Below are 16,153 nucleotides of genomic sequence, written 5' to 3'. Positions count from 1 at the left end.
GCATATTCCTCGCCCATCGCGGTTACAGTCTCCTCTCACGGTAGCTGCATTTTGGGTCCTTCCCGCGGCAGTTGCCTTCCGGCTGCGCATTCCTGCGCTCTTGCCATAACCTTCAAATCCACTAGGCCACCCGCCACCATCCTCCCTTTATTTCTCTCGTCCTTCTAGAACTTTCTCTCTATTTCCTCTTCTGTAAACTTGGGGAGGAATATTGCCCTCTTTTCACTGTGCCACCTGCCATGGTTTGAAGTGGCAGCCATTAAAGGAATTTTAGTTGAAGTCATTCACCTTTGCGTAATTATATTCTTATGATTGAAATAAATTTAAATCTTTTCATGTAATTAAGCTCGTAGAGGAGAAGCACTAAATTCAACTGGAGAATTCAGGCCTAGATAGCTAAATTGCAAGAGCTTCCGCTGTCAAACAAAATGCTACATTCGCATTACGTCTAAATGCTTCATTTTTTTTTCAGGTTTCGCGAATAGGACACGGAAGGAACGGCCAGGAAAGTTCCTCGTAGAAATGTGCATGGTTACAGATGCGGACTACAGTAATGAATTTAATACAACCGAGGACCTTGTTCAATACTTGATTCTCATGTTGAATGCGGTACGTATAGTTCATTATATACTGAGGACTTTGATGGATGTTTTTCTTGTAGACCAAATTATGACCGCCTAATGGAACCAGAACACGCACTAAAGTCTCCTTATGAATTGAAAAAGCTTGGACCTATTTGCTGTTCTCAAACGAATGCAGATAGGATCATCTAAGTGCAACCGCGATGTTGAAGTTGAAAGTTTATTTAGGAAATCAAACAAAGTTACAAACGTATACACTAGAAACATGCGGAGAAAAAAATTCGCATGAGTGAATTGGAATTGAAGCGCTGGAGAGGGCTTCTAAAGACTTCTTAATGATTGCTTTTTTTATATATATAATGTGTTAGTCTTAGGATTCCTGGACCTGTACGCTCTCATAGATCTGCAATTTAAGCGCACTTTTGAATTTAGTGCCTGGCCAGAAACAGGGAGGAAAACAAAACACTTGAAACTGTATTTATAACCTTAACGTGAAGCCCAAGCGAAGATTTCTTGTGCAAACCAACTTTCTACAGTTTATTTCCTTTGAAGACAGTGCTGGGCTGTCTAGAACGGGCGCATTGGATGTTTATTGCTGCATGTAGTCGACATGAGGAAAACAAAGTATGCGTGAAAGGACGCTGATTGCTGCTGTGGTGAAAATTTTAGGTACAAGTTTTGTAGTATTCAAGAAGCTAGGCCGATGTTTAGATCCATTAGCTAGAGCTTCCTTACCATAAGCATCATTTCATTTTCTGCGGGCGTTTCCATTGTCTGCATTGCGTGTCTGCATATCAGGCATGTGCCGGCGTATCTCAGTTGGCAGAGAACGTTGCGTGAATTTAATAGGTCGTGAGTCTGACTACTGCCATCGGCATGTGGTTCCTTTCTAATCGGTTATCATTCAACCAGAAAATAATTACACTACTGATTTTTTTTTGATAAGCGCCACAACGCAAATAAATGACGATTTATTTGCGTAGTTACGCAAAATGCGAACTAGGTGCGCTAGCAGTTGTTCAGTTCTTATGTTTGGGTCTAGTGTTTTCGGATGGCACTTGTTTGGATAGCGATAATGGGTAAATGTCCTTATATGCCGAATTGGTCATTCTCCTGAGTGCTCACGAACTAAAAAAACTTAAAACATCTTCCATACTTTCCTTTGTTTTTGTGACTGCTGACATCTTTGATATCTATATCATGCAGCCATCTCATTTTTTTATATTTGTTTGCTCAATTGCTGATGAGGGCCTCGGTTCTGACGCTCTAGGTGCCATACGCAGCATAAGAGGGTTCTCGCAGAGCTACTACCCTCACACTTCAATCACGTTCCAAGTTACGCTCGCTGTAAAATTGGGTTGGTTTGGCTTTGCTTGCAGTGGTTTAACGCCCCAAAGCGACTCACGTTATGAGCGACGCCGTAGTGAAGGGCTCCGGAAATTTCGACCACCTGGGGTTCTTAAACGGGCACTGGCATCACACAGTATACTGGACGTACTGTATCTCTGCCTGTGGACGAGAGTGGGCCTGGTAAATTCTGTCAAGCTTAGGCTATAGTCACCATAAATACCGCGAAACTGGAAGCTTCGGCAGTCGACGCCGTAGCTACGTTGGTACAGCACTGGCTCCGTACGCAAAACTCGAAGCCGTGAATTCGGACCATACCCGGCGGCGTGTATTTCTTTCTTTTACTCTTTAACAAATTATCGTTCAGCCATGAATTGATTACATAGCTAATTTCCCATTATTAAGTACCAAAATATTTAACAATAAGACATCTTTGATGTTTGCTTTCATTTCGGTGACTGTTCACTTCTGTCATATGCATATCACAACGAACACCTCATTTCCCTACAATTGCCTTCTTAGAGCAACGTTATTATTCTCGCATATGTCAACGGTGCGAAATCTGGAGGTACAGTACTGCATTGCCGCTAGAATATTGCAAACTCGTATACATTAAAGGTAAAGGGCATTTACAGAGCAGAATATTTAGGCACCTGTACGCCTTTTACTTTGATCGCGAAAGGAAGTGGCTGATTTATGATCTAGATAAAAGACGTAAACTTACTACTTTTAGGGTTTGTGTGAATATGTGCTTGCCAGTAAGTTTCACAATAACTCCTGAAATAAAATTCGCAAGCAACATATTTTGCGAGATGCTGCACCTCGCTGTAAACCCTGAGGTTATTGAGCCGTAGAATATTTTCCACCCTCATCAGTTTTAAAAATTTGTTAATATGTCAATTGATGACTCACATATCCTTATAAATGAGTAATAAAGCTTCTTTTTTCTTGGATTCAAAGGCTGCTCTCAATTTCATTGATATGACAAGTCCCAAAATACGCTTCCAACTTAACGAAGTGTTTACAAATATGGTAAGTACATCCTTCGAAAGCAAAACTACTGTAAACTTTAAAATAGGCCGCAGGAAAAATTTTTTGTAAAGCTTATTTTTCGATAACTTTTATGGTCACATATTCTGATTTAATGCATGAGCAGAGAACGATAAAAATGTAGGCATCCCACCAATAATATAATAGTACTTCCTGCATCGAAAGTCACCAAATGTTTTGTAAATTCCTTGTTATCAGCGCTTTACTGAACACAGCAAACGTTTATTCAAGTTTCATTGCATGTATACATATTCGTTAAATATGAAACCTTCACTCATATGTTGAAATCTGTATTCTAGGCTGAAATCGTAGTGAGAAATTTCTAATTGTCTTATAAGTTTGATCATTTTTCTGATGTTATGAGCTTATCGGGCTAATGAAGAACCATCATATTCTATGACCTACACTAAAGGTTAATTGCAGTAGCCTACAAATCGTATATTGCTTACATTGTGTTGTTAACTTGCATCTTGTTATTTATAAATCCACTCCTGTAACAGTCCCAAGAAGGGACTAACAGTATGTTCAAATAAAATAAAAATAAAATAAATAAATAAATTTAAATACTGCTTTGCATCTGTTTAAAATTTTCACTGATATTTTATTTTTATGTTTTCCTTAGAGTGATGAAATAATTAACAGCACAGAAGAGGCACCGGACATAGTCGTGACATTACATAGGATGAGAAACCTATCACATCGAGGTGCTTTCAATCGGTGTGACATTGCTTTCTTCCTATCAAGGTAAGGTAGGGATAAAGAACGGATTATGTAGTAACAGTCAAAAGTACTTTGTCACAGAAATTTCACCATCCATTTTCGCTTCTCAAGAAAGCTGCAGATTTAGTGCACCTTGGCAAAGTCGGGAGCCCTGCGGTTTCATTGCAGTAAAATTAGTTTCACCTCTAGTACTATAAAAAGCTGCAAAATATACAGGTGGCTTAAGGCCCCGTGATGTTTAGGGAGCCTTTATTCAAAAACCAAAGTTCAGTTCAGTTGACTTCATGCAAAACATCATAAAGCATTCAACTTGCAATCTTGCCAAACAGATTTTTCATAACAGGCCGTGACCAATGAAATTGCAGGTTGCTGCTCAAATAATTCAAGTACGTAAAACCAAAGGAATGAGTGAGAGCAAGTTCTCTGGTAGAAGGGGAGGAATTAAGAAAGTTTCAACAAATGTCTTTGCGTTTAGATTCTTAATTGGAACTTAAGGCATGGAAAAATAAAGAAAGCTCTTATATCCAAATTTTTGCAGGCACACATTTATATAGAAAATGTACTGTTCTCGCAAAAATTGTCTTAATTAGCTGCAAAGAAACGTCGGTAGCAAATGTTTTATGGCAGGGATGAGTGAATTAGACGCATTTATAGAAAGGTTTTCTTGCTCATTTATTTAAAACACAAGGTGTCTGATTCAGAAGAGCAGGAAAGTCTCAGAGAAAATAGCACGAGAAGCAAAGAGGAATTAGAAGTTGTGAGGAAGTCCATTTGGCTGGGTAAATCTTTCAATGCTTAAGCAATCTTTCTTTGTCGGGACATCGGAAAAGAACAGCTTGTTAAAGAATAATCGGCAACACTTGACTCTTTTTTCTTAGCTTACGGTTGGTACCTGGAAATGCTCTTGAAGTGGTTGCTGTGTATATGGTCTATCCTGCCAGTACTGACTGATAGTGCCAAAAATGAAAGTCTAAAAAAAAGGCTTTGATCTAAATTGAGAGCAGCGCACCAGCTCCTGAAAAGTAACGTCAGAGATGACTTTCTGAGAGAGCGGGACCAGGAATGAGTAAAAAGCAGTTATCACGACTGTATCGTTTCTAGAGCGAAGTGTAACAAATGGACTTCGGATGGATGAATTGTTTGAACAACGTAACCTTGTAATGACCAGTGTGTTAGAGCTGCAGTGGTGTTGACATTGCAACGAAGTGTAGCTAGTAGTGAACGAGGGTAAGGGAGGTAGATGAAATTAGTTAATCTGCTTGATGTAGGTGGCCCAGGCTTGCAAAGGACCGGATAGAGGAGTTATGGTTTGCCGTTCGATATACCTGCCCAGATGCTGATTATGTAACCATTTATACCATGATGACTTCCCTGTATGCCTGTGGACGTGTTCCCGTCGATGATAAATTTGATAAGATCTACGATAAAGAAGCTGATTCGCAAAAGAAAAAGCAGGAGATAAAATTGGTCCAAGCATGGTCCTTCCATACAGCTCACTTACCAAATAACTTTCGCATGAATCAATCGAAGTGTCTAAATAAGTGGCTATTGATTCCGCAAGACGTAATGAATTGCAATGGACGAAGTGTGTGCAAAAAACGATCAGAAACAAAAAATCTCACTAGCTCTAGAAACAAGCACGCTTCTAAATGCACGTCGGGAAGGCGCACATTGATGGCAAATAAACAGTAGTGAATGATTTAGCGCAAAAAGTTGTATCCACCAGGCACTCCACCAGTAAACTAAACTTACGAAAGAAAACTATATTTCACGGCAAGAAAAAACAAAACTATCTTGCCTCTCGTAATTTGACACAATGTTTTATACATAACTATAAAACAGCGAAAACCAAAATTCGTTTTGTAAGGTTTTAGAACTATTTAGAAACAACTGATTTTAGAGCACTTGTCCTCGATACGACGGCTACTAAAAAGCCTACCAGATATGCTGTCATGTGGCTTTCTTTTCTTGAGTTTCTCTGATTCACCTAAATCCGTAAGTTAGTGTGTCAAGAAACGAGAACACCACTGCCGCAGCGGGGGGGGGGGGGGGGGGGGGGGGGCGTCGATTTGAAAAGATTTGGATCTAATTGCTAAGTTCTCGTAATTCCACCGAGTCTTTTAGAAAAAATACCCTAGAAGCGTTCCCAATGTACGTATACTCTACAAATCTAACTTAGCATCGCGCTTGCTTTTTTTCGTGTACATTTAGAGATGAGCAGATAATCACCCATACTTTAGGAGAAACCTTTATGTTCGGGTTACTACCGCATTTCCTGAGGTGCTACTAATAGAAAGTTCTTAATTTTTACATAACGAGAAGCCTCGCGAGAGAGCATAAATTTTAGCTCAGTTGAATGGAGGATTTCAACCGATCGCAGAGCCAATTTCTCTGGCTTTGGTTTTTTGCAGCTTGATAGAATGTGTTGAACTATATTGTGAAAGACGTCTGTAACGACGATATCGCCAATACCAGTTGTTAGCGAGTTGGTGTTCATGGTGATTCATTATAACAGCTCGACAGCCGGGACAGATAAGAAGGGACACAACACATCACTGACTCACAACTAAAACGTTTATTGGTCGCCAGCCATGTATAAATACTGCCCTGGTGACCGGTAAGGATACAAGCACGCTCAACTTGCGTGAGATTCAAAATCGCCAGTACATCAGGCACGTGTCAACAGGCTAGTGTCATAGGTTTGAAATAATGTCACTGCTACAGCATGCACAAGTTAACATTCACTATCAAGGTAACGATTTTCCTTACCTGACATCGCTACAGAGAGAGTACTGATATATTCGCATGAGGTCCTAGCTATTAGCATTTAGCCGATGTTAAATGTGCTATTTTTTGTTGTTAAAAATTCTTTCTTAGCAAGTCACGGATATTTTGAGAGTATTGTTAACTGGCTCGGTACTGTACAGTGGAACACACCGCGTATATAAGTGTCGGTAAAATCCACTCCGAAAGAAAAGCGGAAGTGTTCGTTAACCAAGAGGTCGACTTCTTTATGAAAAGTAGGCTTACGGAAATGTTTTGTTTTTCTTCAAGCGAATGTGGCTAGTTTCCTACACTAATATTCCTTTACAGAGGCATGACAGGCAGCGGTCGCAGCCGCGGCCGGTTAATTTATGGAGGTAGTTGCATCGCGCATGGAAAAGTTTTGCACGCCTCGACTTATAAGATAAAAGAACACAACGCGCTTTGCCACTCGTCTTAGTATCGCGAACTGTTCCAGGTTTTCTATACAACTTTTTCAGACTTGTTCTGTTGAATATTTCATTCGAGAGCTTTATTTTGGAATGTCTTAACCGTCAACAGTTTCATTTCCTGATTTAAATGGTTCAATTGGAAAAATATTTGAACTTCATGTTAGCCTTTCTTGGCGTTAAAGATCCCCATTCCCGAGACCTCCCGAAATTCTTCCCGAGACCTCCACTACGGCACCTCTTTCTCTCTTTCTTCTTTCTCTGCCACCATCCTCCCTTCCCATACGGTGCAGTTCAGGAGTCCACCGAGATATCGGAGACAGCTACTGCGCCATTTCCTTTTCTCATAAACCAGTTTACCAATTTGCTAATTTTACGCTCTCACAATTAACTGGGACAAACCGCAGTTGTGTTTTTTTGCGAGACGTTAGAAATCACTTTAAAAGCTGCTGCTAACTTACCTAATGTAATCGTTTGACAATTTTCTGCCCTCTTCTAAAGGAAAAACTTTGTGATGTATAATAATGGCACGGCGGATCCCCGCGTATATGGTAAGTTCCAATATTCCACTTACGTATATTTTCAAGGCCACAGGGAAGCCTTCAGAACGCCTCATTCAGTCACGCCTAAGCACGTCGCAACGCTTCTCGAGCAGTTCGAAATTTATTGCTAACAAACCTAGTGCAGAAACCCTCAAAACGGGATATGTCTGTATCAAGAACTTAAATTCGGCATGAACGTTCCCAATGGAGACTTCACATGAGCCAGTGTACTTAACCCCATCTATTACAGGCAACAAAACCAGCAACAAAAGCCAGCACCAACAAGCAACTTTGCATACATAAGCTTTTTTCATGTAAAAAATAAAACTTTCATCACGTTTTCGGGGCTATCATTCGGTGGTCCTTTATTTTTATGCTGAGCACAATTTGTTGGACTCCTACCCCAGATGCAGATACTTTATATGGATTGAGTCGAAATGCAAAAACAGCCGTGCGCTCTAGGTGTCAGTACAAGCTATTGCCACCTAGTATTGCCAGGTGGCGCATAGCTGACGACGACGAAGTAGGGCTCGCGCTATGAGGGATCTGTCGCCATTGCTGCCTCAGCTAACCTGGCCTTGTCTGCTTTCTCGCTTGCGTGGAATTAAAGCACCCATCGTCAACAAGTACGCTACAGTCTGGTGGAGTGCGCTGGGTAACCGTTAGCCAATGCAAGAGACCCGTCCAGGTAGCCGTCGCGCCCGCCCTGTATCGCTAGACACCCCGGTACATCGCTTCAGTCGGAGGATCCAGGGACTGTCTCCGGAGCTTGGACCATTAGAGAGAGGCGCCATTGCGACGGCCGCTCCTCCTCCTCTGCAAATCGCCGCTGCCACGCCCTCCCACTACACCTTGCAGACGCCGCGGGTTCCCATGACGTTCCATGCGGAACTTTTTGAGGATGTGGAGGACTTTTGGAGGCTTTTTGCTAGCACCCCGTTGCATCACGAGTTCTGTAACATCATTGTTGATGCTAAAAAAAAATTTGAATTTGAATTTGCTCCTTTATTTTGAACGCGTAGCTGCGTTTAACCAGTGGGACGACGGAGCCAAAATCCGCAATGTCTACTTCAGCCTCGAGGATGGTGCTCGCACCTGGTTTGAAAACCGAGAAGACGCTTTAATTTCTTGGCGAGAGTTCCGTCGTTGGGTGCTAGAGGCCTACACCAGCGTAGATCGTAGCGAACGAGCTGAGCGTGCACATCGGGCAGCAGCAGACCACCGATGCACGCCGATACAACCTTCGCCACCGACAGGTTGACTACAACCCCTGTGACCAAACCTGGGTGTGGACTCCTGTCCGTCGCCAAGGCTTGTGTGAGAAACTGCTCTGCCGCTATTTTGGCCCTTACAGAGTGGTACGGCGTGTAAGTGAGGTTTAACTATGAAGTGGCTTCGGACGGCGTTGCGCAACCCCGACACCGACAGCCAAAGCTCTGACATTGTGCATGTTGTGCGGCTTAAGGCGTACTATACCCGGCGACGCAGACGTGTTGATGTCTTGGCTCGCTTCAGTAGCGGCACTTTGCTCTTTTGTTGTTTATTTTTTGTAGCGTCGACAGCTCTCTTCTTTTTCATAAGGGGGGAATAATGCCACTAGTATTGCCAGGTGGCGCATAGCTGACGACGACGAAGTAGGGCCCGCGCTGTCAGGGATCAAACGCCTTGCTCTGGAATCCGTGACCACCACGAACCACCGGTTCGGCCACGAGTGCCGAGGAACCGACCCATTGTGCGAGTCCCGCTGCGGCGTAGCGGCTGAGTACCTGGCGGTGTTGTGCTAGCTTGCCCAATTTGTCCTTCTTGTTTTCTGTGCCTGCTCCTGTTATAGGGTGATTGGGCGCGGTACGACGGCTTAATGTCTACTTCTTCTCCCGGCCAAGGGTTTTCCCCTTGGTCGGCTTCTCTTCCACAGGACCAGCTCCCAATCGATGTCTTTTTTCGCAGTGGAGTCACCAGCATTCCTGTGGCTTTAGTTCCCGCTGATGGAGGCGCGATTTGTTTGAACAACCCGGAAGCGGTGCAGGTAGCCCTTCAGACTACATCGCCTCATTTCATGCGAATCACAGATGTGCGGCAGTTCGGCAAGGGTGGGATATTGTGCAGGTCACCGGACAAGGATTGTGTCGCCGACCTTTCGACGTGTACCTCCTTCGCCAACCACCCGGTGAGCGCATTTATTCCGCCTCATCTAGCATGTTCCAAGGGCTTAGTTCGAGGTGTTGACTCTCGATTGAGCCCTTCGGAAACGCTGGAGAACCTCTCGTCTGCGGGCGTCATTGCGGTCCATCGTTGCAGTGAATGGTAGAGGGGGTGAAAATACCTACAGAGTCCGTCATAGCCACATTCGCAGGAGTAGTGTGCCCTTCAGAGATCAAAGTGTGGCCACTAGTGTTTCGAGTTGACGCATTTAACTCTCGTCCCCTTCAGTGTCAGAACTGTTGGAGATTTGGCCACAGCGCCAAAGCCTGCAAATCGGGCTCACGGTGCTGTGCATGCGGCGAAAGCCATGCTAGAGAAGAATGCCCTGAACAGGAAGAAAAATGTTGCCTGTGTGGTAATGCCCACTCTGCCAACTGTCCTGATTGTCCTGCGCCAGCTCAAGAAGTGCAAGTTCGAGAGATAATAGATAAACGTCGATACACGCGACGAGAGGCCTTTGCCGCAGTCAAAGAAAGAGCCTCATGTTATTCTAGTGCGGCTGCCAAATGTCCACCTGCAATGGACGCCTCTTGGACACAAGCAATTACCGCTGCGGTTGAAAAAGCAGTGGCGAATGCAATGGAACGTATTATGGAAACTGTATCCACGTGCATCTCACAGGTAGTAGCTGCCCAGATGACTAATCTGCTGCAAGCGCACGCCGCTCCGCTCTTGTCCTCTATGGTTTCGGCTGCTCCTCCACCATCTGTGGACATCAATAGCGCTCCACAGGGCCAAAGTCAGCATGAGCGACAAACGACTCCTGAAAAATCTCTCCCGAACAGAGTTAATAACGCATCCTCTGATGAATGTGTTGAGATGGAATTCGATACCCGCGCCCAAAAACGAAGTGGGTCTCCTTTGAGTATCCCGGGCCCATCTTGTCACCAGTCCAAGTCCAAGAAAAGTCATGCAAATCAAAATCCTAAGACCAGGATTCTCGAAGCAGCAGTTGCCGCTGCAGCACTCCCGCCAAGATAGGGTCGTTAAGTGTTCTCCAATGGAATTGCCGATCTATATCCTCAGCTTCAACAGATTTAATATGCCTAAGCAATCAACTTCATCCGGATGTAATTGCGTTACAGGAAACATGGCTTACTTCAGATAATAATTATCATCTTAAACATCACCGTTCGTTCCGGCTAGACAGGTCTTCACGAGGGGGAGGGTTGTTGCTGCTGATTTCCTTAAAGTTTTGTCACAGGGCCTTCATTTCTTTTCAGTATGCGGACAGTCAGTGCAAAATACTTGCGGTTGATCTCAATATCTCAGGTCAACAGCGCTTTACTGTAGCTAACGCATATTTCCCTTCAGGTGTGCATGACACTCGGCCCCTTGACTCATTCATGTCTAGCAGCAGATCTCAGGTTTTATTAGTTGGGGATTTTAATTCGCACCACGTGACGTGGGGGTTTAAAACAGATTGTTTCGGCTCTAGACTATTTGATTGGATTTGCGACAACAACATAGTCTTCAACAATTAAGGAATGCCTACATTTGTACGTGGTTTATGCCGCTCTGTTTTAGACTTAACTTTTTCCTCCCCAGGAGTCTCTGTCTCGTCTTGGGCGCCTGTTGACTGCGCTACAAACAGTAATCATCTACCTATTAGTTTCAGGGTTGCGTGTAACTTAAATCTTCCCGAACGACAACAGCGCACCTTCATAAATTACGGTCGCTTTAAAGACACTCTCAAATCAGCTCTCACAATCGATTCGGACCGAAACACCACTACAAGTTCCGAATGTAAAGCTACATATATATGCACAGTGTTGGAACGCGCAAGGCAAAAGTTTCAATTCATTGTCACAGGATCCAAGGATGCAATCAGCAATAATTGGTGGAATGCAGAGTGCACGCGTGCCTATAGATGGCGGAAAGTAGCCTGGAAGAAACTCGTCCTAAATCAATGCCCAAAAAATTGGTTGGATTATAAGTATGTCGCAGCAACATTTAAGCGCACTATCTCCCGCGCGAAGGAGGAGTATATTACAAGTCATTATGATTTTCTTTCTCAGTCAGGAAATAAACGGGCCTTGTATAATTTTATGAGGAGAAGGAAAGTGGTTCCACCGGCTGTCAATATTGAATCCCTCGTTCAATCCCCTCCTGACATCGCTAAGGCCTTAGAGGGAATTGCGGGTGGCCTAGAACGTTGATTCGCATCTGCACTTCATTCTCCACCTACATTCTCATGCATCTCAAGTGATTTAATTGAGGTCACTATGCCTGAGCTTTCGCAAATTGTTCTGCGCCTATCTCCAGCGGCTCCTGGCCCCGATAAGGTGATTACATCTATGATTAAAATTTTCTTTACCGAATCTCCTGAAAATCTATTGGCTCTGGTTAAGCATTCCCTTAAAGGTCCATGGATACCCCATGAGCGGCGTCTTGCGGAAATAGTTCCACTACTTAAAAAACAAGGGGAGGGTTTCACTTCTGACAACATACGCCCGATTTCATTAACATCGAATTTAGTGAAATTGGTGGAACGGGTCCTGCTTCGTCGTATCATGTATTTCATTTCTGCAAATGATATCTTGAATCCTTGTCAAATTGGTTTCAGGCCGGGCTGTTCGATTTGGTGTGCTCATACTGACCTTGAGAGCCGTATTAAATTAGCTCTCAGCACTAAACAGTTTGCCGCGCTTGTCACTCTGGATATCAGTAAAGCCTACGACAGCGTCGAGTACTCGATGCTGTTACACAGATTACAGGTCCTTAATTTCCCAATCTATTTCGTAGCCTGGATCTTTGCTTTTCTGGAAAACAGAGAATTTTATTGCTGCCGAAATGATGTTTCTTCAAGGAAATTTCGAGAGACAAGAGGTGTACCGCAAGGCTCAGTTCTTTCCCCTGTTCTTTTTAACATCTTTCTAAGCTCCATTCCATGCATCCATAATGTGTCAACTTACGTGTCCGCTGACGACATCGCATTTTTTGCTTCTGCAAAAGATATTCCCTCTCTGTAGCAGATCTTGCAGGATTACCTCAATATTCTTGACAATTGGTTAGGAAGTATTCATCTGTCCCTCAATGTGAACAAATGCGCCTTGTTGGTCTTCCCGGTTTCTCATCCTGTACTTATCTGCGTTTCTTATAGAAATCATATAATTCCTCAGGTTCAAACAGTGAAGTATCTTGGAGTGATCTATGACTCTACTCTTTCCTGGCGGACTCACATTGAGCAAGTTTCTGTAAAAGGAGTTCGGGCCATTGGCATCCTGCGTCGGCTTTGCAGCGCTAGGTCAGGGATGAGAAGGCACACACTTTTGCTGATCTATAAAATGTATGTCCGCCCAATTTTGGAGTTAGGATGTGTTTTATTCTCAGGAGCTCCTGCCTATAAACTTCGACCGCTTGTGCTCTTGGAGCGTGAGGCGTTGCGCCTCTGCTTGGGACTTCCAAAGTATGTAGCTAATGTTGTCCTGCTCCTTGAGGCGCGAATTCCATCTTTATGAGCCAGATTTCGCCTTTTAACAGTCCAAACCTTTTTAAATTTGTGCGACTCTCCTCTCCACACATCCAATGTAATATTTCTTAGTCAGCCCGCAGTCTTTTTAAATGCCACCTGGTGTCGTTTGCATACTCCACAGATATATTTCGTGCAGTCTCTCCTCGATCCCTTAAACATTAAGCTCACAGATCTCCATCCACTGCATAACATCTCACCTTCAGTCGAGATTGCATTTGATAACATTTTCCCATCGAATGCCAAGCTCCAGCCCTTTCCTCTCCTTCTCGGTTTGTTACAGGACCACCTAAGATCCTTTCCTTTTCATATTCTTATTGCTACCGATGCCTCGCAGGATCGTGAAAAGGCAGGTGTGGGCATTTTTTCACCTGCATTGGGATGGTCCTTTTCTCTCCGTCTCCCTGACTTCACTCCAATTTATCTGGCCGAATTATTAGCTGTCATTCTAGCCTTACGTAAATTAGATCCTGCCGTTTCCCGAGTCATGGTTATGACGGACTCTCTATCTATTTGCTTTTCATTATCATCACCCTCTGAGTCTCGGGCATTACGCCTCTTTAAGCAGCTGATCCCGCTCCATCTAAATTCGGTGAGGTTCCTTTGGGTACCGGGTCACGTGGGCATTCAGTTAAATGAGGTTGCTGATTCATTAGCAAGGGCCTCTCTCTGTGGCCCAATAATTGCTGTCCTGCCAACCTGCGCATATACAGCTGCGGTGAGGTTTCGCAGTTACACAATATTTCAGGAATTTTCAGCCTCGGCGCTTACTTCATCCCCCGAATATCAGCATCTTCTGCACCCTTGGAGTAGCAAAGACTGGAGTTCGCGCAGACTGGAGGTCTCTTTCACGCGTTTGCGATGCCGAGTTCCTCTGCTAAATTTCTACCTTCACAGATCTGCTTTGGCGGTTTCTCCACTGTGCCCATTTTGTGCCGAGCCTGAGACAGTGGATCACTTCCTGCTGTTCTGCCGCCGATTCTCTTCTTTGAGGAGGCGCCTATTAGAAATTCCGTTTCACCAGCTGGGTCTCCCTGTGTCCACTGAGGTTGTTCTTTCCTTTGGCGCTACTTCGCTTGGACGAAGCAACAGGAGTGCGCGCTGTGCAGTTCAAAAATTTCTTCTAGAAACACAGCGACTCCCATGCTAATATTAATTTTATTTATTTATTATTCTATTTGTTTTCATTTTTCTGATTATCAAACGTTTATATTATTATTATTTTTTCTCTCTCTCTCGTTCAGTCAATACAAAATTGAACCATTCCATATGTTGCATTCAAATTTGCACATAAAGCCATCGTCCCATCTTCGATCTCCCTGCTAACAGGACCCCTTTCGTTGCGTCGTCCAACCTGTCAGCCTATACCCTATTAATACTCCTTTTCCTCTAAAACTCTTAATCATTCCAACAGTTCACCGCCTGTGTCTTGGCCACTCCCCCGTAGTGGGTATGTGCCATTCTACTTGAGGCCAACCAACCAACCAACCAACCAACCGACCGACCGACCGACCGACCGACCGACCGACCGACCGACCGACCGACCGACCGACCGACCGACCGACCGACCGACCGACCGACCGACCGACCGACCGACCGACCGACCGACCGACCGACCGACCGACCGACCGACCGACCGACCGACCGACCGACCGACCGACCGACCGACCGACCGACCGACCGACCGGCCGGCCGGCCGACCGACCGACCGACCGACCGACCGACCGACCGACCGACCGACCGACCGACCGACCCACCGACCGACCGACCGACCGACCGACCGACCGACCGACCGACCGACCGACCGACCGACCGACCGACCGACCGACCGACCGACCGACCGACCGAAAGACCGACCGACCGACCGACCGACCGACCGACCGACCGACCGACCGACCGACCGACCGACCGACCGACCGACCGACCGACCCGACCGACCGACCCGACCGACCCGACCGACCGACCGAACGACCGACCAACCAACCAACCATTGCTGCCTCAGCTTGCCTGGCGTTGTCTGCCTTCCCGTATGCCTTGTATTAAAGCACCCATGCAAGACGAAGAAGTCAGGCAGCTGTCGGGCTGTGCCCGGTCGTCTCTGCCAATCTTTGTGAATGTTTTGTGATCGGTGTTGAACATTTGTGTTCAGATAACCTGCACTGCAACATCCTGTTATGATTCCGGCAGTGGGTGCGGCTCCGCCGGTGCCGCACGCGGTCTCAACACCTGAATGTTCTCCTGGCATTCCGTCAGACCCAGCTCAGCTGGTCATACCTGCTGTGCAAGCCGTGCCTCCTGCAATAAACGTGGTGCCCTGCAGCTACTGTACTGCTCCAAATGCATCAGGACCAGCATATCCAGACCCTCATTGACATCGCACTCCTGAAGCTTCCAACTTAAGCCGTTATCTGCCGTTACCTTCAGATCAGGGTGATTTTTCTTATTCGTCAGATTCTTCTACCATATTCTACATGCACACTACTGCGAAGTCCAGAGAAGGGTCTGAGAAATTTATTCGTGTGCCTTCAAAGCGTCGTCGCAGCTCAAAGCGGTCACTTTTGAGTGTAGACACTCCGAACGTCACTCAAACACCTAGGCACAACTTTACAGTTGTCATCAAGCCAGTCCATTCTGGACACCGCATTACCCGCTTTAATCCATTGACATTGAGGCAAGGATTTGAATCTGTATCTCCAGACGGTGTTCCTCAAGTTCGTCCCAACGAGTGTGCAAACCTTCTGGCAGTTGAAACCCGTACAGCGCACGCTACAGAACGCCTTTTGCAAATAACAAGCATAGCTGGAGTTGCCGTTCAAGCCTATGAGCCCCGTCCCAGCAACTAAGGTGTTGGTGTCATCAAGGGTGCCCCCTGTATCTTCCTCAATCTGGGATTTACTCTACGCTGCTACAGAGAGCTCCGATCAAATCTGTCCGCCGGCTTGGCAATTCAGAAAACATCCGGATTGTATTTGCGACAGAATCTGCGCCGCAATACTTTATTATCGGCTATAAAAGATACCGTGTGTA

The 16,153-nt window shown here is 45.1% G+C and overlaps 1 protein-coding gene across 1 annotated transcript in view; it reads left to right on the top strand.

Moving 5' to 3' along the window:
• The window catches only part of LOC149328907 (venom metalloproteinase antarease-like TfasMP_A), a 49,287-nt gene that overhangs the window by 3,029 nt on the left and 30,105 nt on the right, over nucleotides 1–16,153 (top strand). The window contains exons 2-5 of the mRNA XM_089559913.1: nucleotides 473–609; nucleotides 2,889–2,960; nucleotides 3,601–3,722; nucleotides 7,412–7,461. Of these exons, the coding sequence (XP_089416039.1) occupies nucleotides 523–609; nucleotides 2,889–2,960; nucleotides 3,601–3,722; nucleotides 7,412–7,461 (331 nt within the window). The 5' untranslated portion in view covers nucleotides 473–522. The remainder of the gene's footprint in view (nucleotides 1–472; nucleotides 610–2,888; nucleotides 2,961–3,600; nucleotides 3,723–7,411; nucleotides 7,462–16,153) is intronic.

This window comes from Amblyomma mixtum, chromosome 9 (assembly GCF_055824585.1).
Source record: "Amblyomma mixtum isolate Tamu chromosome 9, ASM5582458v1, whole genome shotgun sequence".
In the NCBI taxonomy this organism is placed as follows: Eukaryota; Metazoa; Arthropoda; class Arachnida; order Ixodida; family Ixodidae; genus Amblyomma; species Amblyomma mixtum.
This window is presented reverse-complemented; position numbering and strand designations above follow the sequence as displayed.